Below are 22,033 nucleotides of genomic sequence, written 5' to 3'. Positions count from 1 at the left end.
ACGTTTCTACGCATTTCTGACGCAGACCCTGCTGAATAGTAGAATAAATGCTGAATGTTCATTTTATTTCATCGAGCAGCAGGAAGGACTCACACCGGTTGAACAGTTTTAGAGCCTGCCGCGGTTGGATCAACTTGCCCAAGTGACAGTACAGTCATATCATCAGAATCGGAATTCTCGTCTATCGGCACCATCACCAGTTTGGGCACCAAAGTGAACCAATCACCACCATAACAACCGCATGTTAGTTTCCCATCCAGTCACCATGACGATTGTGAAACTTTTATTTGGCGCCAGTTTAGTGGTCCTGTGTTCAGCTCATGTCAGATTTACGTTTCCTCCAGCGAGGAAATATGATGTGGATTTCTTGGATAATGCTCGAACTACTGGAGCTTGTGGAATGCAATCAAGTAAGTAGATGATGACGCTGATGAGATGATGATGATGATGATGATGATGATGATGATAATGATGATGATGATGATGATGATGAAATATGATGTGCATAGGCGTAGATCCCGGGGAGATGGGGGATTTACTCCCCCCAATATTTTATCAGGGGGTGGTCCATACAATCATCCCCCCCAATGTTGACGCCTGTATGTGGGTTTCTGACCAAATTAACCTCATTATTTGGCTATTTTAGCCCCCAAAGTGCAATTTTTTTCGCGCTTCGTGCGAATTGATTCCATTTTTGCACCATATTTCAACAGTTTAGCTTCAAAATGCCAAAATTTTTTGCACGCTTCACACGCATTTGTACCACACGCTTATTATGTGGCCAAAAGGGGCTGAATTCACTATACTTCAAGAAATTTTTTCCAACACCATCCCCCGGCCCCCAATGTCAAAAAGAAATCTACGCCACTGATGATGTGGATTTCTTGGATAATGCTCGAACAACTGGAGCTTGTGGAATGCAATCAAGTAAGTAGATGATGATGATGATGATGCTCAGTGGCGGCACCAGGATTTTTTTTTTTCGGGGGGCAAAATGAATTTTATGCAATGGTTAGGTGACTAGTGCAAATGTCCAATTCAAATGCATCTAAAAATACAAATAAAAAACAAACAAATAAGGGTGATTCAAATTGTGAGCTCTATAAAAAGCTCCAGATAATACTCCTATGATCCCTTAGTCCAGAAAAACTCAGAGGAGGAGCAGCATAATGATTGATATCATAGATAAAATATATTTAGGATTTGGTCCTACAGATGTTGAAGATTCAAGGTTTTACTATTTGATTCTGACTGTTTGCTAATCATGCTAATACATCAGAGAAGGCCTTGTGATGTCATACATTTTACTGTGTTATTGGAAGCTTAATAAGGCAATATTTAAAGAGGAAATTTAGCTGAATTGGTAAGGGGATTATATATTATTAAATAAAGCCCTTTTCTAACACCATTCTACTTGGACACACACTGACTTGTATGTATGACCATTAATAAGTGTTATTTACAAAGTGGGTCAGTATATTGATTCAAGTTATTATAAATTATTCATCAGTTATGAATATTATTCTATAAATGATTTGTGCATGCTATCATACATGTAGTGGATCAATGATCATACATGTACTGGTTGAACAGTGGCATAGCCAGTGGGTGGGGAGGGGGCAGAGTGTGCCCCTGACAAAAAAATGAAAGAGAAAAAGCCCTTGGGACAAAAAATGAAAGAAAATCACACCAAAATTCACCCCGATCATGGGCCAAAATAAAGTGTAAAATACCAATTGTTTGCACACTACAAAGTGTATTGTCCTAATAAAATCTTTTTTAGAAGCTCAACATGTACAGTCTCTCTAAAAACTTGGTATCTAGGCCTATAATACCGGGTCAAAATGATGCAATGGGGATTTTTTTTTATCTTTCTCCCAATTTTTTATCCTGTATTTTGCAGGAGTCTTTAACCATTTACTTTCCAGCTTTCTGCAAAGCCATTAAGGGGGTACTACACCCCTGTCCAATTTTGTCCCTATTTTTGCATTTTTCTCAAAAATCATAGCGCATTGGTGATAAGTAAGATATGTATATTATAGGGGCAAGGACTACAACTACTGCACTGGAAATTTTATTTCAGCACAGACAACAGTTGTGGAGTTACAGTCAAAAATGAGGGAAAACCAGTATTTGATCAATAAATCAATAACTACTTGCCTCGAGTTGCTGAATTTTCAGTTGTAGTCCTTGCCCCTATAATATCCATATCTTACTTGTTACCAATGCGCTATAATTTTTGAGAAAAATGCAAATCTAGGCACAAAATTGGCCAGGGGTGTAGTACCCCCTTAAAATCTACTCTATCTCACTGTTCACTAAATCTCTCACACAAACCAACTGACCCATCACCCTAGACTATGCCATAGTCAACTGACCCATCACCCTAGACTATGCCATAGTCAACTGACCCATCACCCTAGACTATGCCATAGTCAACTGACCCATCACCCTAGACTATGCCATAGTCAACTGACCCATCACCCTAGACTATGCCATAGTCAACTGACCCATCACCCTAGACTATGCCATAGTCAACTGACCCATCACCCTAGACTATGCCATAGTCAACTGACCCATCACCCTAGACTATGCCATAGTCAACTGCCCCATCACCCTAGACTATGCCATAGTCAACTGACCCATCACCCTAGACTATGCCATAGTCAACTGACCCATCACCCTAGACTATGCCATAGTCAACTGACCCATCACCCTAGACTATGCCATAGTCAACTGACCCATCACCCTAGACTATGCCATAGTCAACTGACCCATCACCCTAGACTATGCCATAGTCAACTGACCCATCACCCTAGACTATGCCATAGTCAACTGACCCATCACCCTAGACTATGCCATAGTCAACTGACCCATCACCCTAGACTATGCCATAGTCAACTGACCCATCACCCTAGACTATGCCATAGTCAACTGACCCATCACCCTAGACTATGCCATAGTCAACTGACCCATCACCCTAGACTATGCCATAGTCGAATTTTAATAAAAAATATTATTATTTAATCATGATGAACGCATTCCGTTGAACTTAAAATTATACTGATGTTTATTAAACATGTTAAAATTAAGGGATCTGGAATGAGCGTTTTGAGCGTTTCGACAGTATTTTTTGTGGGACATGAGAGCACATCAGACATATCGAATTGCATTCTGAATATGAAGAATGTCTTTCTGATATCAAATAATTTTTATTTTTTGAAATTCACGATATAATACAAATTTTATGACAAATTATTAAAATTTGATATTTTTCGCATTTTTGATATATAACAGTCCTCGAAGTGAATTTTATAAATCTAATGATATATTCTTCAACTGCATGTAGCTGGGAGGAAAAGCCGACGATCAATTGAAAATTTTGACCTTTCATATTGAAAATATGGATTTTTTCCCCAAAAATACCTAATTTTTTTGGTGTTTTGGGAAAAAATCCATATCTTCAATACTGAAAGGTCAAAATTTTCAATTGATCATCGGCTTTAATTCCACCTACATACACTTTAAGTATAAATCATCAGATTTATAAAGTTTACTTCGAGTACTGTTAAATATAAAAAATATCAATTTTAATGATTTGCCATAAAATGTGTATTACATTGCTAATTTCAAAAATCTAAATTATTTGATATCAAGAGGACATTCTTCGTATTCAGAATGCAATTCGATATGTCTGATGTGTTCTAATGTCCCAAAATAAATACTGTCCAAACGTTCATATCCCACCCCTTAAAGAGTTCAATAGTAAAATGGTCATAAAGAGTTAGATAATTAGATTAGATAATTAGTGACAATAAAAGTTATTGAATGCAAAATATCTTCCATAATTATAATGGCTCACTTCAATACTAAACAATTCTGATTTTGGAATCTACCAGTTTATTGATCGCGAAAGCCCGAGTAAAAAATGGGAAGCTAACAAACAGAGGGAGTATGGTGATTGAAAATATCAGATGTGAAAATCTATCAATTGCACACAAATTAATACAAATCAGTGTTTTATGCTTAAATGTAATAGCCAAAGTATGCAAAATGGGCAAGTGGACTACGGAGAAGTCTAGACCCACCCTGACTTTGGAGATATAAGAGCAATACAATTTTTTTAGGACTTATAATTTATATTGAATACAAAAATACTTTGATACAAAAACTCATGCTGATTCAAAACACAATATCTGACAGACTCTGCATTTACTTGGGAAAATAGAGTTACATAAACACTTTTGACACAGCGAGGTAGTACCAGCCTACTCCCGGTTCCAGAAAAATACAGCACTAATTTTTTGGATTAAAAATATCATCCTCTGCCAAATTAAACATAGCTAAATATTAATCATTTAGTTAGTTCAAACTGGCAATAAAAGTCAAATTTGAGGAGTTTGAAATTTTCAGGGTAAATAGGCCAAAAACATGCAATTTTGCATGATTTCTGACAATTTCAGTTGCAAAATTTGTCACAGTCTAAGAATTCAAAATTTGTAGTATAGGCATATTGGCTAAAAATATGCTCATAAATTGAATATTTCACATGGTATTAATTTTAATAAATAACAGATAGGCTTATAAGAAAATTAATGTGTTTTTCCAAAAATGAATGCATAACCTGAATTTAGTCTTAGTACAAAAATGTATGTTTTTGGCCCTTATTTCCAAAAATTTGCCCAATATTAAAATTTGACTTTTATTGCCAGTTAGAACTAAGTAAAGGATTAGGATTTAGCTAGTCACGATTATCGCACTTTCAGTTTCCCACGCTTTGAGCGGGAATTGGATTATGTGCTTTTTCGATGTCTAGTGAGCAAATTTTTTCAATATTTTGAGAAAATGATGTCAAATTTTCTATTCTGTATTGTTTGATAATAATGTCTTTTGCCAATAGTAAGTTTAAAGTTGTAATTTTGTGTTTTTGATCGCAAAGATCGGATATTTTCGCTCCCGATTCAATTCTGAACCCTTCGCAAGGGTGCCGATTTCGCAGAACTTTGACGATAATTTTGCCTTTTGGACACTAAAATGCTTTCGATCCTTAATTTTGTTTCAATCGAGTCTTAAATTAGCAAGCACAATACGGTTGGTACCACTTTTATATACATTGATGAAATTTTAAAGATTTTTTTTTTTTTTCTAACCGGCGCAAATCGTTAAGTGTGTATTTTCCATTGACATCCAAAATGGCGTAAGCCAGTCCTCAATATACATAGGTACGGCGTATATAGGACTGGCAAGCGAGTCTAGATTTAGCCATGTTTCATATGTCAAAACAGGATAATATTTTTTTATCCTAAAAAATTAGTGCTGTATTTTTCTGGAATAGTGAGTGTAGGTATTTGTCCAAGTCACTAAGTAAACTTGTGTAATTGTAACTGGTGCAATTGTAACTGGCTATTGTACAAGGCAGGCATCATATTATTGTGTTTCCCACAAGGTTTGCTTTCTTAAAGATCTACAAAGATCAGAGAATGAGCAATACACAATGACCTGCCTGTGTTAGCAATCTCTTCACACATTCTTGCTGAATTAAAAAAAAATGCCTTTGCCATCCCCCACCTGGTCAGAACAAAAAGCACAGAAAATTACATGTATTATAACCAGGCCCGTACGCAGGATTTCATTTGGGGGTGCTGATTTTGAAAAAATGCATGTTTAAAAAAAAATGAAATGCCTACCGACCTGCCCTAATTTTTTTAATGTTACGCCAATCAAACAAAATGTTTTTAGGCCTTATCAATATTAATTTAAAGGAATACAAGGCATGCTGGTGTATATCACATTTTGCATTTCAACTCTGGTTACTCCTTCATGTAATTATACACGAAATTAGGGTTAGGGTTAGGATAAGGGTTAGGATTAGGGTTAGGGTTAGGATTAGCTTACACAAAATAATTACATATAAATCGACCTGAACTCTTCATCCCATTTGTGTAAAAGCCATGATGATGTAAAATATCAATACATACAATCATACACTGTATAGTATACAAGAAACCTATCAACTGCCAGTATCATCATGGTTATAGATTTTTATGGATTCTTTATGCAAATTAACAACAGGAAATGAATATAGCAATATATCACAAGATTTCTGCCATATTAAAAAGCTATATTCATGATAGTGGAAATGATATTTAATCAAATTTCGATATTTTTCAATTGAGTATTTTTTATTTGGAAGGTTATGAAGTGGAATTGTTTTAACAATTCCACTTCAATCAGTAAAACAATGGTATTCAGAAGTATAAAAGGTAAAGTCTGATTTTTAAGATATTGTTCGAAGCAAAAGTGAATTTTGTGCACTGAGATCTGGCATTATCTTTTATTGAATATCCTCTATTTTTTAACTTGTATTCATTCATTCGCTCATGTGTTAATTTTTTCATTCATTCATTCACTCATTCATTCATTTATAAATTTGAATACACATGATCTGTGAGCAGAATTGAGCAATTGAGATATGGACCCTAGCTGAAACTTGGTACATAATGTAGTATAAGTAAAATAGAAGTATATTACGTTTAGCATTTTGCTAATTTTAATCTGCATAATTAATTAGAGTTCATTTTATTTTTTTTTTTAATTAACCCTAATTAATTATGCAGATTAAAATTAGCAAAATGCTAAACATACACTCTAAATTACAAGGATTTAAAAATAAATCCTTAAGACTGTAGTTAGGGACCAATCAATTTTAGATTTAAAATTAATCTTATAGATTTGAATTTTAAATCTTAAAGATTTAATTTTAAATCTTAAAGATTTAATTTTAAATCTAACACTTGATTGGTCCCTAACTACAGTCCCTTGGGATTTATTTTAAATCCTTGAAATTTAGAGTGTAATATACTTCTATTGTGCTTGTACTACATTATGTATCTCTACTAGTCCTTATATTTACTTTAGCAAATTAACTTTGCATAATTGGGAGTATGTAATTTGATCTTTGGCCTCGCTTTCAGTGTTTCTGTTCCGCTAAACTGGAGTTAGCAGAGCCAAATGCTGCCAACGGCAACGAAGTGGTCAATTACGGAAATCGTCTATAACCCCAAACAAAAAGACTCCCTTTAAAAGGGAAAGTGGTCCTCAGTTGAGAAGGAGTCTTGTTAATAATGAAATGCTTTTATCATAGTATAATTTTGATGGTTAACCCTGTGTCACCTTTTCAAGTGTTCTGAACAGGAGTGCAATGAATAAACTATCAATGTTGACTGTTGTTGCTCTTGTAAGCTGGAAACACACATGACACAGGGTTTTTCCATTGGTAGAAATTGGGAATACACTCCAGAAAATGAATTCACAAAACAATGCTTTTCAAAAACATCTTGTTTGAATGGATTGTAATGATATGAAAAGATCACAAAAAGAACCCCTATCCTACCGTTAATGGGACTAGTTTTTGAAAGTTGTGAGATGTCTCACACTTTCGGCTTGCCAAAAATTTCTTGCCCTCCCCCAATTTTACCCTCATCCCACCAGGGCTCATAATTATTGCACAGCCCCTTATGGGGGAGGTGATTGTGCTCCAAATCCCTTCAATTGGGGCTTCATTTTGAAAAATATTCCACTTCTGAGTGGGCACATCTTGACTTTCACCACTTGGAGGGGGTACAGAATTGATCTTAAAAGTGGTGCTGAATTGTTCAATTTGGTGCCCCTTGAAGAAGGTACCCAGGGCATATGCCCTCCCCCCCCTAATTATGCCACTGGAAAAATATACATGTGTATCTACTCGTATTAATAGCTGAAACACTGCCACAAATAAAGTGAATGGATGAAACAAAATGAATTAAATGAATGGAAGTAAAAACCGGGAGTAAAAATGGACAGCTTTTAATCGCTTTCCTTGAGAGTTACAGGAGAGCATTTTTACTGTACTGTATATAATGTGGTTATTATTGTTACACCAAAGGTAAAAGAAAAGAAATTTTTGCTTGACAAAATCAAGTGAATTTTTACTTACTACAATATTTCGTCCTTCACATCGGAGGACTTCATCAGGTATGACTGATATGGTCATCTGATCCACTTTCCCGGGAGATGGGTTTCCGGTGATGTTTAGACTCATTTGGTACACCAAAGGTAGGCGAGCAATAAAAAGCTCTCCTCAGCTTTATTTGAGGGGAGTGATGGGGAGCAATCACTCTAGCCCTCAAACGACAAAGCCTGATTATGGTGGGGGGGGGGGCATTGAGGAAAAACACAAATCCAACATGAAATATTGCATATTTTCTTTACACAGATCCTGAGAGTCCATTGACAACATTTATACCTGGGCAGATGGTGAATGTTACATGGCATTTGGCGTATGCACACAGGGTAAGTCAATTTGCATATTTTGATGACGATGGTGATGACAGATCAAGGGGGCTTCCCCCTTCTCTAGAACACGTATGAATGTTAGTCCGAGTAGACCTGTTTTTTTTTTCTTAGTTACCAACTACACTCCGACTCTGATCGCTCAAGAAAGATTAACCACAAAAATTCACTAACCGCCCCTCCATTCGGGCGGCGCGGTCACTGGACTTTCGTGATTCGTTTTTCTTGCACCATGTGAGATAGTGATCATAGTGAGTATAGTCTGGTTACTCTGGTAACTTAGAAATAAAACTCCTTTAAAAAAGGAATGGGCGGCCAATGGAAGCTTTGACGTGCTGAAATCCGGGGGCGGGGTACTCCCACTTAGGAGGTGATGTGTATGTAGGGCTATTAAGACCCCCTTTTCACCATCGCTGGCACCCAAAGACCCCATTACCAGCATGTGCTCTGTCACCCAAAGACCAGGCTATTAAGACCCCCTTTTTCACCATGTCACCAAAAGACCCCATTACCAGCACATGCTCTATCACCCAATGACCCCATATTTTAGAACTGCATGTCACCCAAAGACCTAGACCCTAATATTTCCATCTGAACAGCAATGAGTTGTCTATCACTGATTTTCTAGGCTTCTTTTGGCTCTCACCCAAAGACCCCATTAAAAAAGGTCATATTCTGACCCAATGCCCCCCTAATTTAGATCCAAACGGTCCCTCTCTCACCAATGACCCCATATTTTGTACACTGATTTTTGCTCTCACATAATGCCAAAAATCATGTTCTCAGGCTTAGGTCTTAGGCCTACTCATCGGACTAATGAATGTAAGTAAACATTGAACGTAAAGATTGACAGATTACAAATGCCATTGACTTGTTCCCAGCTACTTCAAAAATTGCTAAGGGAGTACTCCCTGCCCTGCCTCCCTTGGCATGCAGTGTTGGAATTAAGAATTTTTTTATACGTAGCAAAATTAGTTGTCATTACTTTTCTCTTGGTACATGCACAAACTTCAGTGTGTATGTCTATGGCATAAAAATGTTACTCAACTCCAAAATTGTGTAGCATTTTGCTACACGATACCAGCGTTTTCCAACACTGTTGGCATGCCATAGGACTTTTCAGATACAGATACAAAATATTTGATGTAAAGTGAATTTGTTCAATGCAATTAGTAAATTAATATTACATGTTGCCTTAAATTTTCAAAATGGATGCAAATGTGCAATTCTTACACATCGTCATCATCCCTATATCAGAGATGTAGACTCGAGTCGTGTGACTTGGACTTGAGTCTGACTCGAGTCACTATTTGTGGGACTTGTTACTTGACTTGCAACTTTTGCAAAATGACTTGACTTACTTGTGACTTGAACAAAATGACTTGGACTTGGACTTGGACTTGACAAAAATGACTTGTCACCAACGCAAGTCGGAGGTTACTTTCCTGTAAATTGAAATTTATGGATGTACCATAGAATTTAAGAATATTAGTAGGCCTACAATTTACATTTTATGAATTATCCGCTGGCTGGCCTCGTGTCCGGCATAACCTGAACTGGAAATAAATAAATAGATAAATAAATAGTGCCCTCAATCAGCGACACAGGACCATGACCAAAGGGTGAATAGACTTGTAGTGACTTGTGACAAATTGTGACTTACTTGTGACTTGACTTGTGATTTGATGACTTGTGACTTGACTTGACTTGCAACTTTTTCAAAATGACTTGACTTACTTGGGTCTTGGACAAAAGGACTTGTGACTTGGACTTGACTTGCAAAAAATGACTTGTTGACATCTCTGCCCTATATCTTTGTGTCAAAAATTGCTGTGATAGTACAGCAAATCCTCTCGTTTTTCAACAGCTACCATGGCCACGCAAGGCAATTTTGTTCAAGATAGGCCGAGCGACTCGGGCTAAGCATACCATGACTATCATATGAGATACGACAGAGTTTCTATATTCTACACATTATTACGATTTGTGCATGCTCTAGTACCCCATATGATGTTGCTATTACAAGAAAAATCTATTTGTTTTCAGGTAAAACCAGGGTTTTGTTTCCAGTACACTAACTTGAAATGCAATACACTAACTAGCGGCGACTGTTGTTTGTTGTGTATATGTTTTACTGCATTTTGTCCGTAAAGATTTTTAAATCGCCTGTAAAAATTGTGATATATTTAATTTTGAGAATTACAATTATACTTTATAGGTATAAAGGAACACGTTTAGCCCATTCAGTTAAGTTCCAGGTGCAAGTCCTATAACACAATGCATATGTAAATTTTTTGTGTCAGTTCCTGCAGAACTGACACCTTTAGTACAGGTTTGACGATCACGTGACAATTCGAATCATCATATCGAAATATCACGTGCTCTGTAAAAATATCAATATCGATATCGATACTATTCGTCAATTCAGCCCAAAACCAAATCGCCCACATGCCAAATCGAACCCTGTATATTGATGTACAAAAAAGTTGGCCAAATTTAACTATTTCGTGATTTTCTCCATAACTGTTGTTTTTACACCAAATCTGTATATTTAGATGAATTGATGTCTTGCATTCGGTCACAAACCAATTCGTTGTACTTTGTGCAATAACCCTCTATCTTTTAAACCAAATATCCTAAAGAGTCGTGCGATGTCGAACTTTTCCTCTGGTCATAAAGAACAAAACAAGTCAGCGTAAATAATAGTTACATTGTAAATTGGAACTGACACCAATTTTTTTCAGGAATACTTGTTTTATCTGTGTCAATAATAGAATATTGATTTCAAGGGAGTATGGAGCTTTATGGAAAAAAATATTTATAATACAGGGTGTTGACACTGTGTCTTATCTCCTTTAAAATTCAGTTGCTGAGTGTATTTTTTTAAACAAAGTTTAAAAACAATGAGGGAATTGTTATATATTCAGCCTTTTGGTATATCAATGACCCCTTTCTCTCAGCCAAGTATTTGCGGATGGGTAATTTTTTCAAACTTTTCTCAATTATCTTTGAAAAAAAGCCCAATTTTAAAAGTTACTAAACTTGGGGGGAAAGTAGTAAAAAAAATCAGGATTCTCAGTGGCACCAATGGCGTAGCCATGGGCAAAGGGGCAGCTGCTCCCATGTAAGAATTCTTGTCCCCTTATAGCCTAGGTTTGACCATTTTCGTCCTATTTTACCCCTTTAAAGTTGTCTTTGCCCCTTTACTGGCTAAGTGGCACCTCCCTACCCAAACCAAACATGATGAGTACCCCCACCCCCTAGATACTGCCCGTAGTCCCCTAAATTTACTCTGATACTTCTCTGGGTTGATGGTGCACAGATCATATAGAAAGAAGGGTATGTGGTCTTTGATGCAATAAATAACAGTAAGCTCAGCAGATATGTAATGATGTCAAGTCAATTCAATTTACTTATTTATCATACTCATTGATGCATTTTAATTCTTCTGAAGTAGTACATCAGCCATTAAAATTAAATTGAGCTTGATGAATTGAGTTCATTGCCAAAGGTAAAGATACAAATGATTAATATAAAAACACTTATACATTCTGCTTTTCTATTCAAGTCAAGCTTCAAGAAGCTGTTACTATGGTTACAGTTTCATAATTTACCTTCCCAGCATCCCTTGTTTTTTAATACCAGGAAGCCATTAAAGATTGGTTTAATCATGGAGGTATATAAATAAATGGAGAATGATCTAGCCAAGCATCTTTTGTACTACGTTGGTTATGACCAATTATTGTTGAATAGGCAATTTCAGGGGATATTGATTATGTTAAGCTGATTACATTGTTAAGTCTGTTTCACTGGTCATTTATTTCATTGGGGTGCTAAATGCAGTTACTTATAATGTTTATTGGAAAGTGCGCATGTTTCAGAAAATTTAATATCAAAATGTCATTTTCGCCAAAAAATTGCATTGAAATCAGTCTTTTTGAATAAAATAAACACCCTATCTGTAGGCCTATATCTGTGGTCATATTGTGACCCCCTACATTTTGGTCATGATTCTTGAAAAATTAAATTAGGCTATGACCCCTATTTTTCTTTCCAAAAGTTATGACCCCCGGTATAGGCCTATTTGGAACCCCCCCCCCCCTCCAAAGAAAATGATGGCCCCTGTAATAATCATTTAGGCCTAAATACTGATAATTATTTATTATAAAATGAGAAGTTTAATGATGATGAAAAGATTTTAGCTGAAGTCCGAGGTACTTCCGGTAAATTTACTCGCTCAATTGGCCCAAATTGGCCCAACATAATTTTTTCACAATCGGAAGGTAAAAACGTTTTGCTTTCATTTGCACTATATTTGAACTCCCTCAGACCCCCTTAAAAGCTTAATATATGAACATGAAAACTAAGTATATTTGTCAAGTTACGGCACAACTAGTGTTGAAAACAGTTTCATAACTTGAGAACAAAACATCCAAATTTCATCGGGTTTTCGCACAATCATACATTGAAACTATAAGCTATCAAAACTGGCGACTTTGAACAGCTAATTGACTAGCTGACGTCATTATACAGTCTCTTTTACAAGCCTTCCGGTACGGGTCAATGTATAGGGTCAATTCCTATGAGGAAATTTTGGGAGTGACGATCAATGAACCATGGTAGAGTCTCATAACCATCGTGGAGATCAATAGCTTGGCTGAAGTGGCTAGTCATTCAAGTTTGGTGACTCATTGAATAGAGGTAATCGGATAATCTCCACTTAAGAGATTAGAATTCTGGCGATCATTCTCCATTTATTTATATACCTCCATGGTTTAATGATCCATACACTATGGACCACAATGGCCTCATCCCAATGGCATAGTTTATTCATGGAAGTAATACACATGGAAGCTGGTCAAATACTACATCAAAGTGAGTATCATACTTGCCGCGATACTGAACAAAAGCAGTACAGGTGAAAGTGGAACAATTGAGTCAACGCATGGTCAACGTGTACCATGCCTAAAATCAAAGTTCCCGCTTAAAAATCAATGCGGCACTAGTACGAGGCCGTGTACTAAGTCCTGACAATGGGCTATGTTATATTACCGCAATGCATGACTAGTTTTATGAACACAAACAGATTTTATAAAATCCCTATACGTAATGGTCAGAATGCTATCAGTTTAATTTATACAATTTTATTAAAAGTATGTAATTATGTGAAAACCTACCGATTAAATGTATATATATGCTAGACCCTCAGATAGCAGTTTTAAAACAGAAAATGAAATGAAATACAACTTATTTTACGCAGGATGTAAAAATAATACCAGACTCTGGAACATTCTGGTCAACAGCAATTTCGGGCAGCCCCAGGCACACAAATAGATACGGGATTCATTTTATAATGTAACGCATGTGCCAAGTGCGCATATCAATTATTACTGCTAATTAGCGGTTTAGGCGTAAATGCATGATTTCCAATATTTTGAAGTTTAAGAAAATCTGTAAGTATAGGGTAGAAATCTATATTTTGATTGGATTTCTGTAATTATGGATTACAAATCTAACATCCCTGTCACTTTTTTTCCGAATAAAAACAACATACTTGAAACATAATCAAGAAAAACACGATTTTTGCTCATAATAATAAACCTGTAAATAAACGAACTGGCAATAAAGGCGGCAAGTCTGATCCACATCAAAGACACGCTGACTACAGTGTTATCACAATAGTTTGATCATTACCCTCTATAGAATGTTACGTAAATAATTCAATAGATGTTGGATCGACCAGCTTCCATGTGTATTACTAATTCCATGGTTTATTGGAGGCTAATTATTGCTTGAGTTACCAATACCTACCAATCATTGATCATTATCATTTGCCATTAGGCTAATGAAAGTTGATTCCCAGTTTCCTGTTACATGTTTTCATGACTGGGTAGGTGACTGTTTCATTATTTAATATTCATTATTCATTATTTTCAAACTTTCATTATCGGTGCAAAGTTAATTACGGAATGCTATGTTTTGAGGCCCAAATAAAATAATAAAGTATAGTAATGACCACGCTTCTCTCAAATATTTTACCAACTTAAGGGATCTAAAATGAGCGTTTATTGCGTTTCGACAGTATTTTTTGTGGGACATGAGAGCACCTCAGACCTATCGAATTGCATTCTGAATACGAAGCATGTCTTTCTGATATGAAATAATTTCCATTTTTGAAAATCACAATATAATACAAATTTTATGACAAATTATAAAAATTTGATATTTTTCAAATTTTGATATATAACAGTCCTCGGTAAATTATATAAATCTAATGATATATTCTTAAAGTGTATGTAGCAGGGAGGAAAAGCCGACGGTCAATTGAAAATTTTGACCTTTCATATTGAAGATATGGATTTTTTCCCAAAAGACCTTATTTTGTTTGGTGTTTTGGGAAAAAATCCATATCTTCAATACTGAAAGGTCAAAATTTTCAATTGATCGTCGGCTTTTATCCCACCTACATACACTTTAAGTATAAATCATCAGATTTATAAAGTTTACTTCAAGTACTGTTAAATATCAAAAATATCAATTTTAATGATTTGCCATAAAATGTGTATTAAATTGCAATTTCAAAAATCAAAATTATTTGATATCAGAATGACATTCTTCGTATTCAGAATGCAATTCGATATGTCTGATGTGCTCTGATGTCCCAAAATAAATACTGTCCAAACGCTCATACCCCAGCCCTTAAGATTTCTGTGTTAATTAGGGTAGTTTCTGTGCAGTTTTAATTCATATACACAAAGGATAAACCCCATTTTTTAATAACAGGAATTGGTAGAAATATAGAATGTGCTAATTTCCTGTGTCATGCAAGCAAATCAATATTTCATATTACTTATGCTTTTGCCAAGGTCATCGCAATGAATGGTTCAGTGCCATGACAAAATAAAATTACATTGTTTAATTACACAATCAGCAAAAGGATGCACTTGCACTATCGTATGACCACTAACAAGGCATATATTCATCGGATATAAAGACTTCACAAAAAGTAATGGAGCCATTACAAATACGCCTATATCTTCAGAACTACACGTATAAATCGTATTTACAATATTTTACCATAGAAAGAAAGGAGGATTATGTACGCGCATTTTGATACCCCATTCACCCAATTTTGTTCATTATTAGGCAAAAAAAACATGTTTGTTTCCTGTAGCAGGTCCAAAAAGTGAAATGCGAAATGCATGTTTTTTTTTTAAATCCAAGTCTTGAAATGGAAAAAAAAATACCCTTTTCGCTGCAAATTGGAATGGGAATTTACAGTGGGTTTCTCCGACACAAGAAAAAAAATCATATTTCTTCATATTCTTGAATATTTATATTGTTTATTTGTTGTGTAATACCGTATTCACTCGATAGTTAGCACATGTGCTTACTATCGAGGGCTTTTGAAAACGTGCAAAAACGAAAAAAAATGAACAGCGCCATCTACAAAAGTGACAAAAGTGTAAAGGGTTTTGAGCAAATCATCGATACACATAGCTATATACGAACAATTAAACCTACAAATTTGTGTGTTAACTACATTAGCTCAGTTGGTAAAACGACAGAATTTGAATCATCTTAAGAATAGCGAACTGAGCAGGAGTTCGAGGCTCGTTATAAACTTTTCCGTTGTTTAATTTTTATTTTGGGGTTTGAGCTTTTCTTGATAAATTTAATCTTTTTTTGCTTTGTTTTTCATTTTGTTTCTTTATTGTTTCTGATTTGCTTTATTTATTTTATTTTTTCTTTTATTTTATTTTTCTTCTTTCTTTTTTGTTCTATTCATACTGGGGTCATGGGCTATTTATTCAACAATGTAGTTGGGTATGCCCTCAATGCTAAAATGAGGTGGTCATGGTCCTCTTTGCCATTACACGCTACAGAAATTCCATATTTTTCAAAGGCTCTGATGATGGTTCCCTTCTATCAAATGACTATCATTGAAGACTGAGTTCCGCAGTCTATTTCAAAATACTGACTTCGTTTTACATCAAGAAGAACACAATAACTGCGACTTAAGCGTGATATGGACATGCTTTTTAACCGAAAAGAAATCGTTTGCATTTTATAATTTTAACCTTATCCATAATACTTTTATGATTTTGTGCAATACGAAAAAATAAAAAAAACAAAGAGCGTGTTTATAGTGAGCCAGATTATGCGGTATTTAGCTGGACTGTCACGCAGTCTATATTTGTTTATGTTTTACTAACGATTGCAAATCTAGACTACGCGGTAGTTTAGCTAAATAACGGAAAGATTGTCTCACTATAAACACGCTCATTGTGTAACATGTAAAACCCCGCTCCGATTCAATTGTGCCTGTTACATTGTGTGCTTTATTGAATCAGGGACCTTGTATAGAGGCCCTGCATGAAATTATCGATTGGCTCCAGACAAAGGATTTGAACCCGTGTCCTTCACCGTAGTTATAGCGGAGTGCAGTCCATTCAATCAAATGTTGTCATCAACCTATTTGATCGTAGTGCAGGGTTATGTGTGTGAGACGAACTGTCACGGTAGATTGCAATCATGCTTTTATTGAATGCATTTGAGTAGTCCGCCATATTTACGGGATGATACGTCACATGCATGGCCTCTATATGGAGGGACTGTAAACGGCTTCCACCCATTGTACCATGCGAGTTGCTGGTTTACAAATTATCCTCAGTTGAGCAAGCATGAATAATACGTTGATCAATAGACCCTGGTACGAATCCAAGCACAGTTACAACACAGCGCGTGGCTTGTCTTGTACATTGCTGAAATGAGCCTACATGTTTGCCTATAATGACAGACTCTAGAAATGCCAACATAAATCTTCAAAGAACATCATCTTAAGAATTATTTCAGTATCGAAATCAGTAGGAATACCAAGCGTACGGTGTACACATTCCAGAAAAAATATAATTTTGTTTGTTCTAGCATTCTGTATCTCCTCAAAATTATCACATTTGTCTTCAAAATCCTATGTAAATGATTTTCCATGCTACACAGAAATTGGGTTCGACAACGGATAGACATTTTACACAATTTTACATAACTTAAAAAAGATATTGGAATATTTTGATGTTTTTTTAAATATTTAGTAGGGCAACATGAGTAAATAATAAAATTCAAACATAAGCGCACTCGAGCAACTAGCATACAATCGAAGGTCGAAAAGATAATCTGATAACAATAGCTTGACAATAGCTATCAATAATCTGTTTCAGTCCCTGATTGATAATGGTCAAAATACGCCAACAATGACATAACAGCAAGCCAAAGACGAATTCTGATCACCAAGTGGGTTGGAGAAGTGTGGAAGGACATTACAATGAAGGGAACCAGACATAGACCTACTGTACATATTTCGAGGAGCATAACAAACACCAATTGGTGTCGTATGACCTTTGACATGCATGCATTCTTTTGTCGAGAGTGACATGGTCTTTTCAATTCGTGCCGAGTGTCCTTGTCAGACAATTAACCTCTGCCCCAGTAATCCCAAGCTATTGTCTGAAATTGCTCCTCGGAGATGTATCATACTCCTCAAATGATAGTCATATAACGACCAAAAGATAAATGACTGACTATCATTGAGGACTAAGTTCCGCAGTCTAGGTGAAGCTGAGTCCTATCAAAATCATGCAGGAAACAATTTCGTGCCTAATTTTAACACCGGGATTTTTTTCAAATGTATATCCAAGAACTATGTTTTTATTCAACATTTTTTATTCAACATTACTGAAAAAAAAAAAGTTTTTTATTTGACCGAGAATTTTCAAAGCAAAAACGCGTATTTCTGAATTGTGCTGAGTTCAACATGTATCGACCAACTTTTAGCACGACTATGCGTAACAATTCGCAAGGGAAATGTTACGTGTAATCCGATTATCACTGTCATCACAGCTGGATCACGCTTTTGAGTTCTGCACCACGATCGATATGATCGCAACACAAAGAGCGTGTTTATAGTGGTGTACGGTATTTATACGGTATCCTTATACGCATATCGGATTAGGGCCGGAATGTGACTTATCCGTTATCTCGGCTGTTTATAGTGGCAACCAATAGCGCTATTCTGAATCCGAGGTGGTTGAACTCAGCGTGTTCGAGGTCACCGCAATGCAATGTGGGAGCCACAAATATGGTGCAAATTTCAAATAGCTTGCCGTCGAAACGATACCGGCCTATTTTATAACATTATTGCTACAGTATTTTGTAGGTGATGTGTTATTATAGTGACAAATTTGATCTCGGAGAGTTATATAACCCTGCTCCACTTCCTTGAATAACGGTATCGTTAATCCCTGTCTGTTTATAGTGGTCGAATACGGAATGCATATACTGCAATATCCATCGATATCGAAGGATATCAGTTCCGTATAATATGTACGGCAAATAGCGCTATTGGTCTGTTTATAGTGGCGACCAATACCGTATAAGATATACTTATACGCTAAATACCAGATAATCTGGCTCACTATAAACACGCTCAAAGTCTATGGCATTCAACGCTATTTATTGTTCTATTGTGTCCCAGCAGCTATGTCTGCCATTGAGGTGTAGCATGGGTGTAGGAATGCATGAAATTGGATGTAGGGGTGAAATTTTAAAGTTGATCCAATTATTCGCCAGCGAAGTGTTACATGTAATCCGATTATCACTTTGTCTATTAGAACGAAATGAGCGTATTTATTTGCCTTCAAAAAGGTGAGTGATCCAGTTACCAAGGAGTTATGTAACCACTCCACTTTTAATCCAACTGATCTTTAATTGTTCCTTTGGTAAAAATAAATAAATAAATAAATAAATAAAAAGCCCACAAAAAAACATACATTTGCAGGTTGAATTGTTCGTATATAGGTATGTTTTGAATAAATAACCCATGACCCCAGTATGAATAGAACAAAAAAAAGAAAGAAAGGAGAAAAAGAAAAGAAACTAGAAACCACAGTTGTGTTTGACCAAACACGAATATCTATGCCCTTGGCCCACACTCTCTCTAACACCCGACCAGACCATCACTCTCTTATACTCCACCAGACACTCACTCTCTCTAAAACACCACCAGACTGGACCACACTCTCTCTAATACCCCACCAGACCCTCACTCTCTCTTATACTCCACCAGACACTCACTCGCTCTAAAACACCATCAGGCTGACACATACTCTCTCTAATGCCCCGCCAGACCCCCACTCTCTCTTATACTCCACCAGACACTCACACGCTCTAAAACACCAACATGCTGACCCATACTCTCTCTAATACCCTACCAAGCCTTCACTCTCTCTTATACCACATCAGACCACCAATCTCTCTAAAACACCACCAGACTGGACCACCTTCGCTCTAATACCCCACCAGACCCTCACTCTCTCTTATACTCCACCAGACACTCACTCGCTCTAAAACACCACCAGGCTGACCCAAACTCTCTCTAATACCCCACCAAGCCATCGCTCTCTCTTATAATCCACCAGACACTCACTAGCTCTAAAACACCACCAGACTGGCACACACTTTCTAATACCCCACCAGACCCTCACTCTCTCTTATACGCCACCAGACACTCACTCGCTCTAAAACACCCCCAGGCTGACCCAAACTCTCTCTAATACCCCACCCAGCCATCACTCTCTCTTATACTCCACCAGACACTCACTCGCTCTAAAACACCAACAGGCTGACCCATACTCTCTCTAATACCCCACCAAGCCTTCACTCTCTCTTATACTCCACCAGACACTCACTCGCTCTAAAACACCACCAGGCTGACCCAAACTCTCTCTAATACCCCACCCAGCCATCACTCTCTCTTATACTCCACCAGACACTCACTAGCTCTAAAACACCCCCAGATTGGCGCACACTCTCTCTAATACCTCACCAGACCCTCACTCTCTCTTATAATCCACCAGACACTCACTCGCTCTAAAACACCCCAGGCTGACCCAAACTCTCTCTAATACCCCACCCAGCCATCACTCTCTCTTATACTCCACCAGACACTCACTCGCTCTAAAACACCAACAGGCTGACCCATACTCTCTCTAATACCCCACCAAGCCTTCACTCTCTCTTATACTCCACCAGACACTCACTCGCTCTAAAACACCAACAGGCTGACCCATACTCTCTCTAATACCCCACCAAGCCTTCACTCTCTCTGCACCTCCCTACCCAAACCAAACATGATGAGTACCCCCACCCCCTAGATACTGCCCGTAGTCCCCTAAATTTACTCTGATACTTCTCTGGGTTGATGGTGCACAGATCATATAGAAAGAAGGGCATGTGGTCTTTGATGCAATAAATAACAGTAAGCTCAGCAGATATGTAATGATGTCAAGTCAATTCAATTTACTTATTTATCATACTCATTGATGCATTTTAATTCTTCTGAAGTAGTACATCAGCCATTAAAATTAAATTGAGCTTGATGAATTGAGTTCATTGCCAAAGGTAAAGATACAAATGATTAATATAAAAACACTTATACATTCTGCTTTTCTATTCAAGTCAAGCTTCAAGAAGCTGTTACTATGGTTACAGTTTCATAATTTACCTTCCCAGCATCCCTTGTTTTTTAATACCAGGAAGCCATTAAAGATTGGTTTAATCATGGAGGTATATAAATAAATGGAGAATGATCTAGCCAAGCATCTTTTGTACTACGTTGGTTATGACCAATTATTGTTGAATAGGCAATTTCAGGGATATTGATTATGTTAAGCTGATTACATTGTTAAGTCTGTTTCACTGGTCATTTATTTCATTGGGGTGCTAAATGCAGTTACTTATAATGTTTATTGGAAAGTGCGCATGTTTCAGAAAATTTAATATCAAAATGTCATTTTCGCCAAAAAATTGCATTGAAATCAGTCTTTTTGAAAAAAAATAAACACCCTATCTGTAGGCCTATATTTGTGGTCATATTGTGACCCCCTACATTTTGGTCATGATTCTTGAAAAATTAAATTAGGCTATGACCCCTATTTTTCTTTCCAAAAGTTATGACCCCCGGTATAGGCCTATTTGGAACCCCCCCCAAAAAAAAATGATGGCCCCTGTAATAATCATTTAGGCCTAAATACTGATAATTATTTATTATAAAATGAGAAGTTTAATGATGATGAAAAGATTTTAGCTGAATTCCGAAGTACTTCCGGTAAATTTTACTCGCTCTTAACTCAATTGGCCCAAATTGGCCCAACATAATTTTTTTCACAATCGGAAGGTAAAAACGTTTTGCTTTCATTTGCACTATATTTGAACTCCCTCAGACCCCCTTAAAAGCTTAATATATGAACATGAAAACTAAGTATATTTGTCAAGTTACGGCACAACTAGTGTTGAAAACAGTTTCATAACTTGAGAACAAAACATCCAAATTTCATCGGTTTTCGCACAATCATACATTGAAACTATAAGCTATCAAAACTGGCGACTTTGAACAGCTAATTGACTAGCTGACGTCATTATACAGTCTCTTTTACAAGCCTTCCGATACGGGTCAATGTAGGGTCAATTCCTATGAGGAAATTTTGGGAGTGACGATCAATGAACCATGGTAGAGTCTCATAACCATCGTGGAGATCAATAGCTTGGCTGAAGTGGCTAGTCATTCAAGTTTGGTGACTCATTGAATAGAGGTAATCGGATAATCTCCACTTAAGAGATTAGAATTCTGGCGATCATTCTCCATTTA

At 36.6% G+C, this 22,033-nt stretch overlaps 1 protein-coding gene across 1 annotated transcript in view; it reads left to right on the top strand.

The window, feature by feature from the left end:
* LOC140159659 (uncharacterized) overlaps positions 1-22,033 on the top strand; it is a 125,774-nt gene continuing 103,741 nt past the window's right edge. Inside the window, exons 1-2 of the mRNA XM_072183154.1 lie at positions 1-410; positions 8,255-8,331. Coding sequence (XP_072039255.1) covers positions 242-410; positions 8,255-8,331 — 246 coding nt within the window. The 5' untranslated portion in view covers positions 1-241. The remainder of the gene's footprint in view (positions 411-8,254; positions 8,332-22,033) is intronic.

The sequence above is a fragment of the Amphiura filiformis genome, chromosome 8 (assembly GCF_039555335.1).
Source record: "Amphiura filiformis chromosome 8, Afil_fr2py, whole genome shotgun sequence".
Classification (NCBI taxonomy): Eukaryota; Metazoa; Echinodermata; class Ophiuroidea; order Amphilepidida; family Amphiuridae; genus Amphiura; species Amphiura filiformis.
The sequence above is the reverse complement of the archived record's forward strand: the minus strand, read 5'-3'. Positions and strand labels throughout refer to the sequence as shown.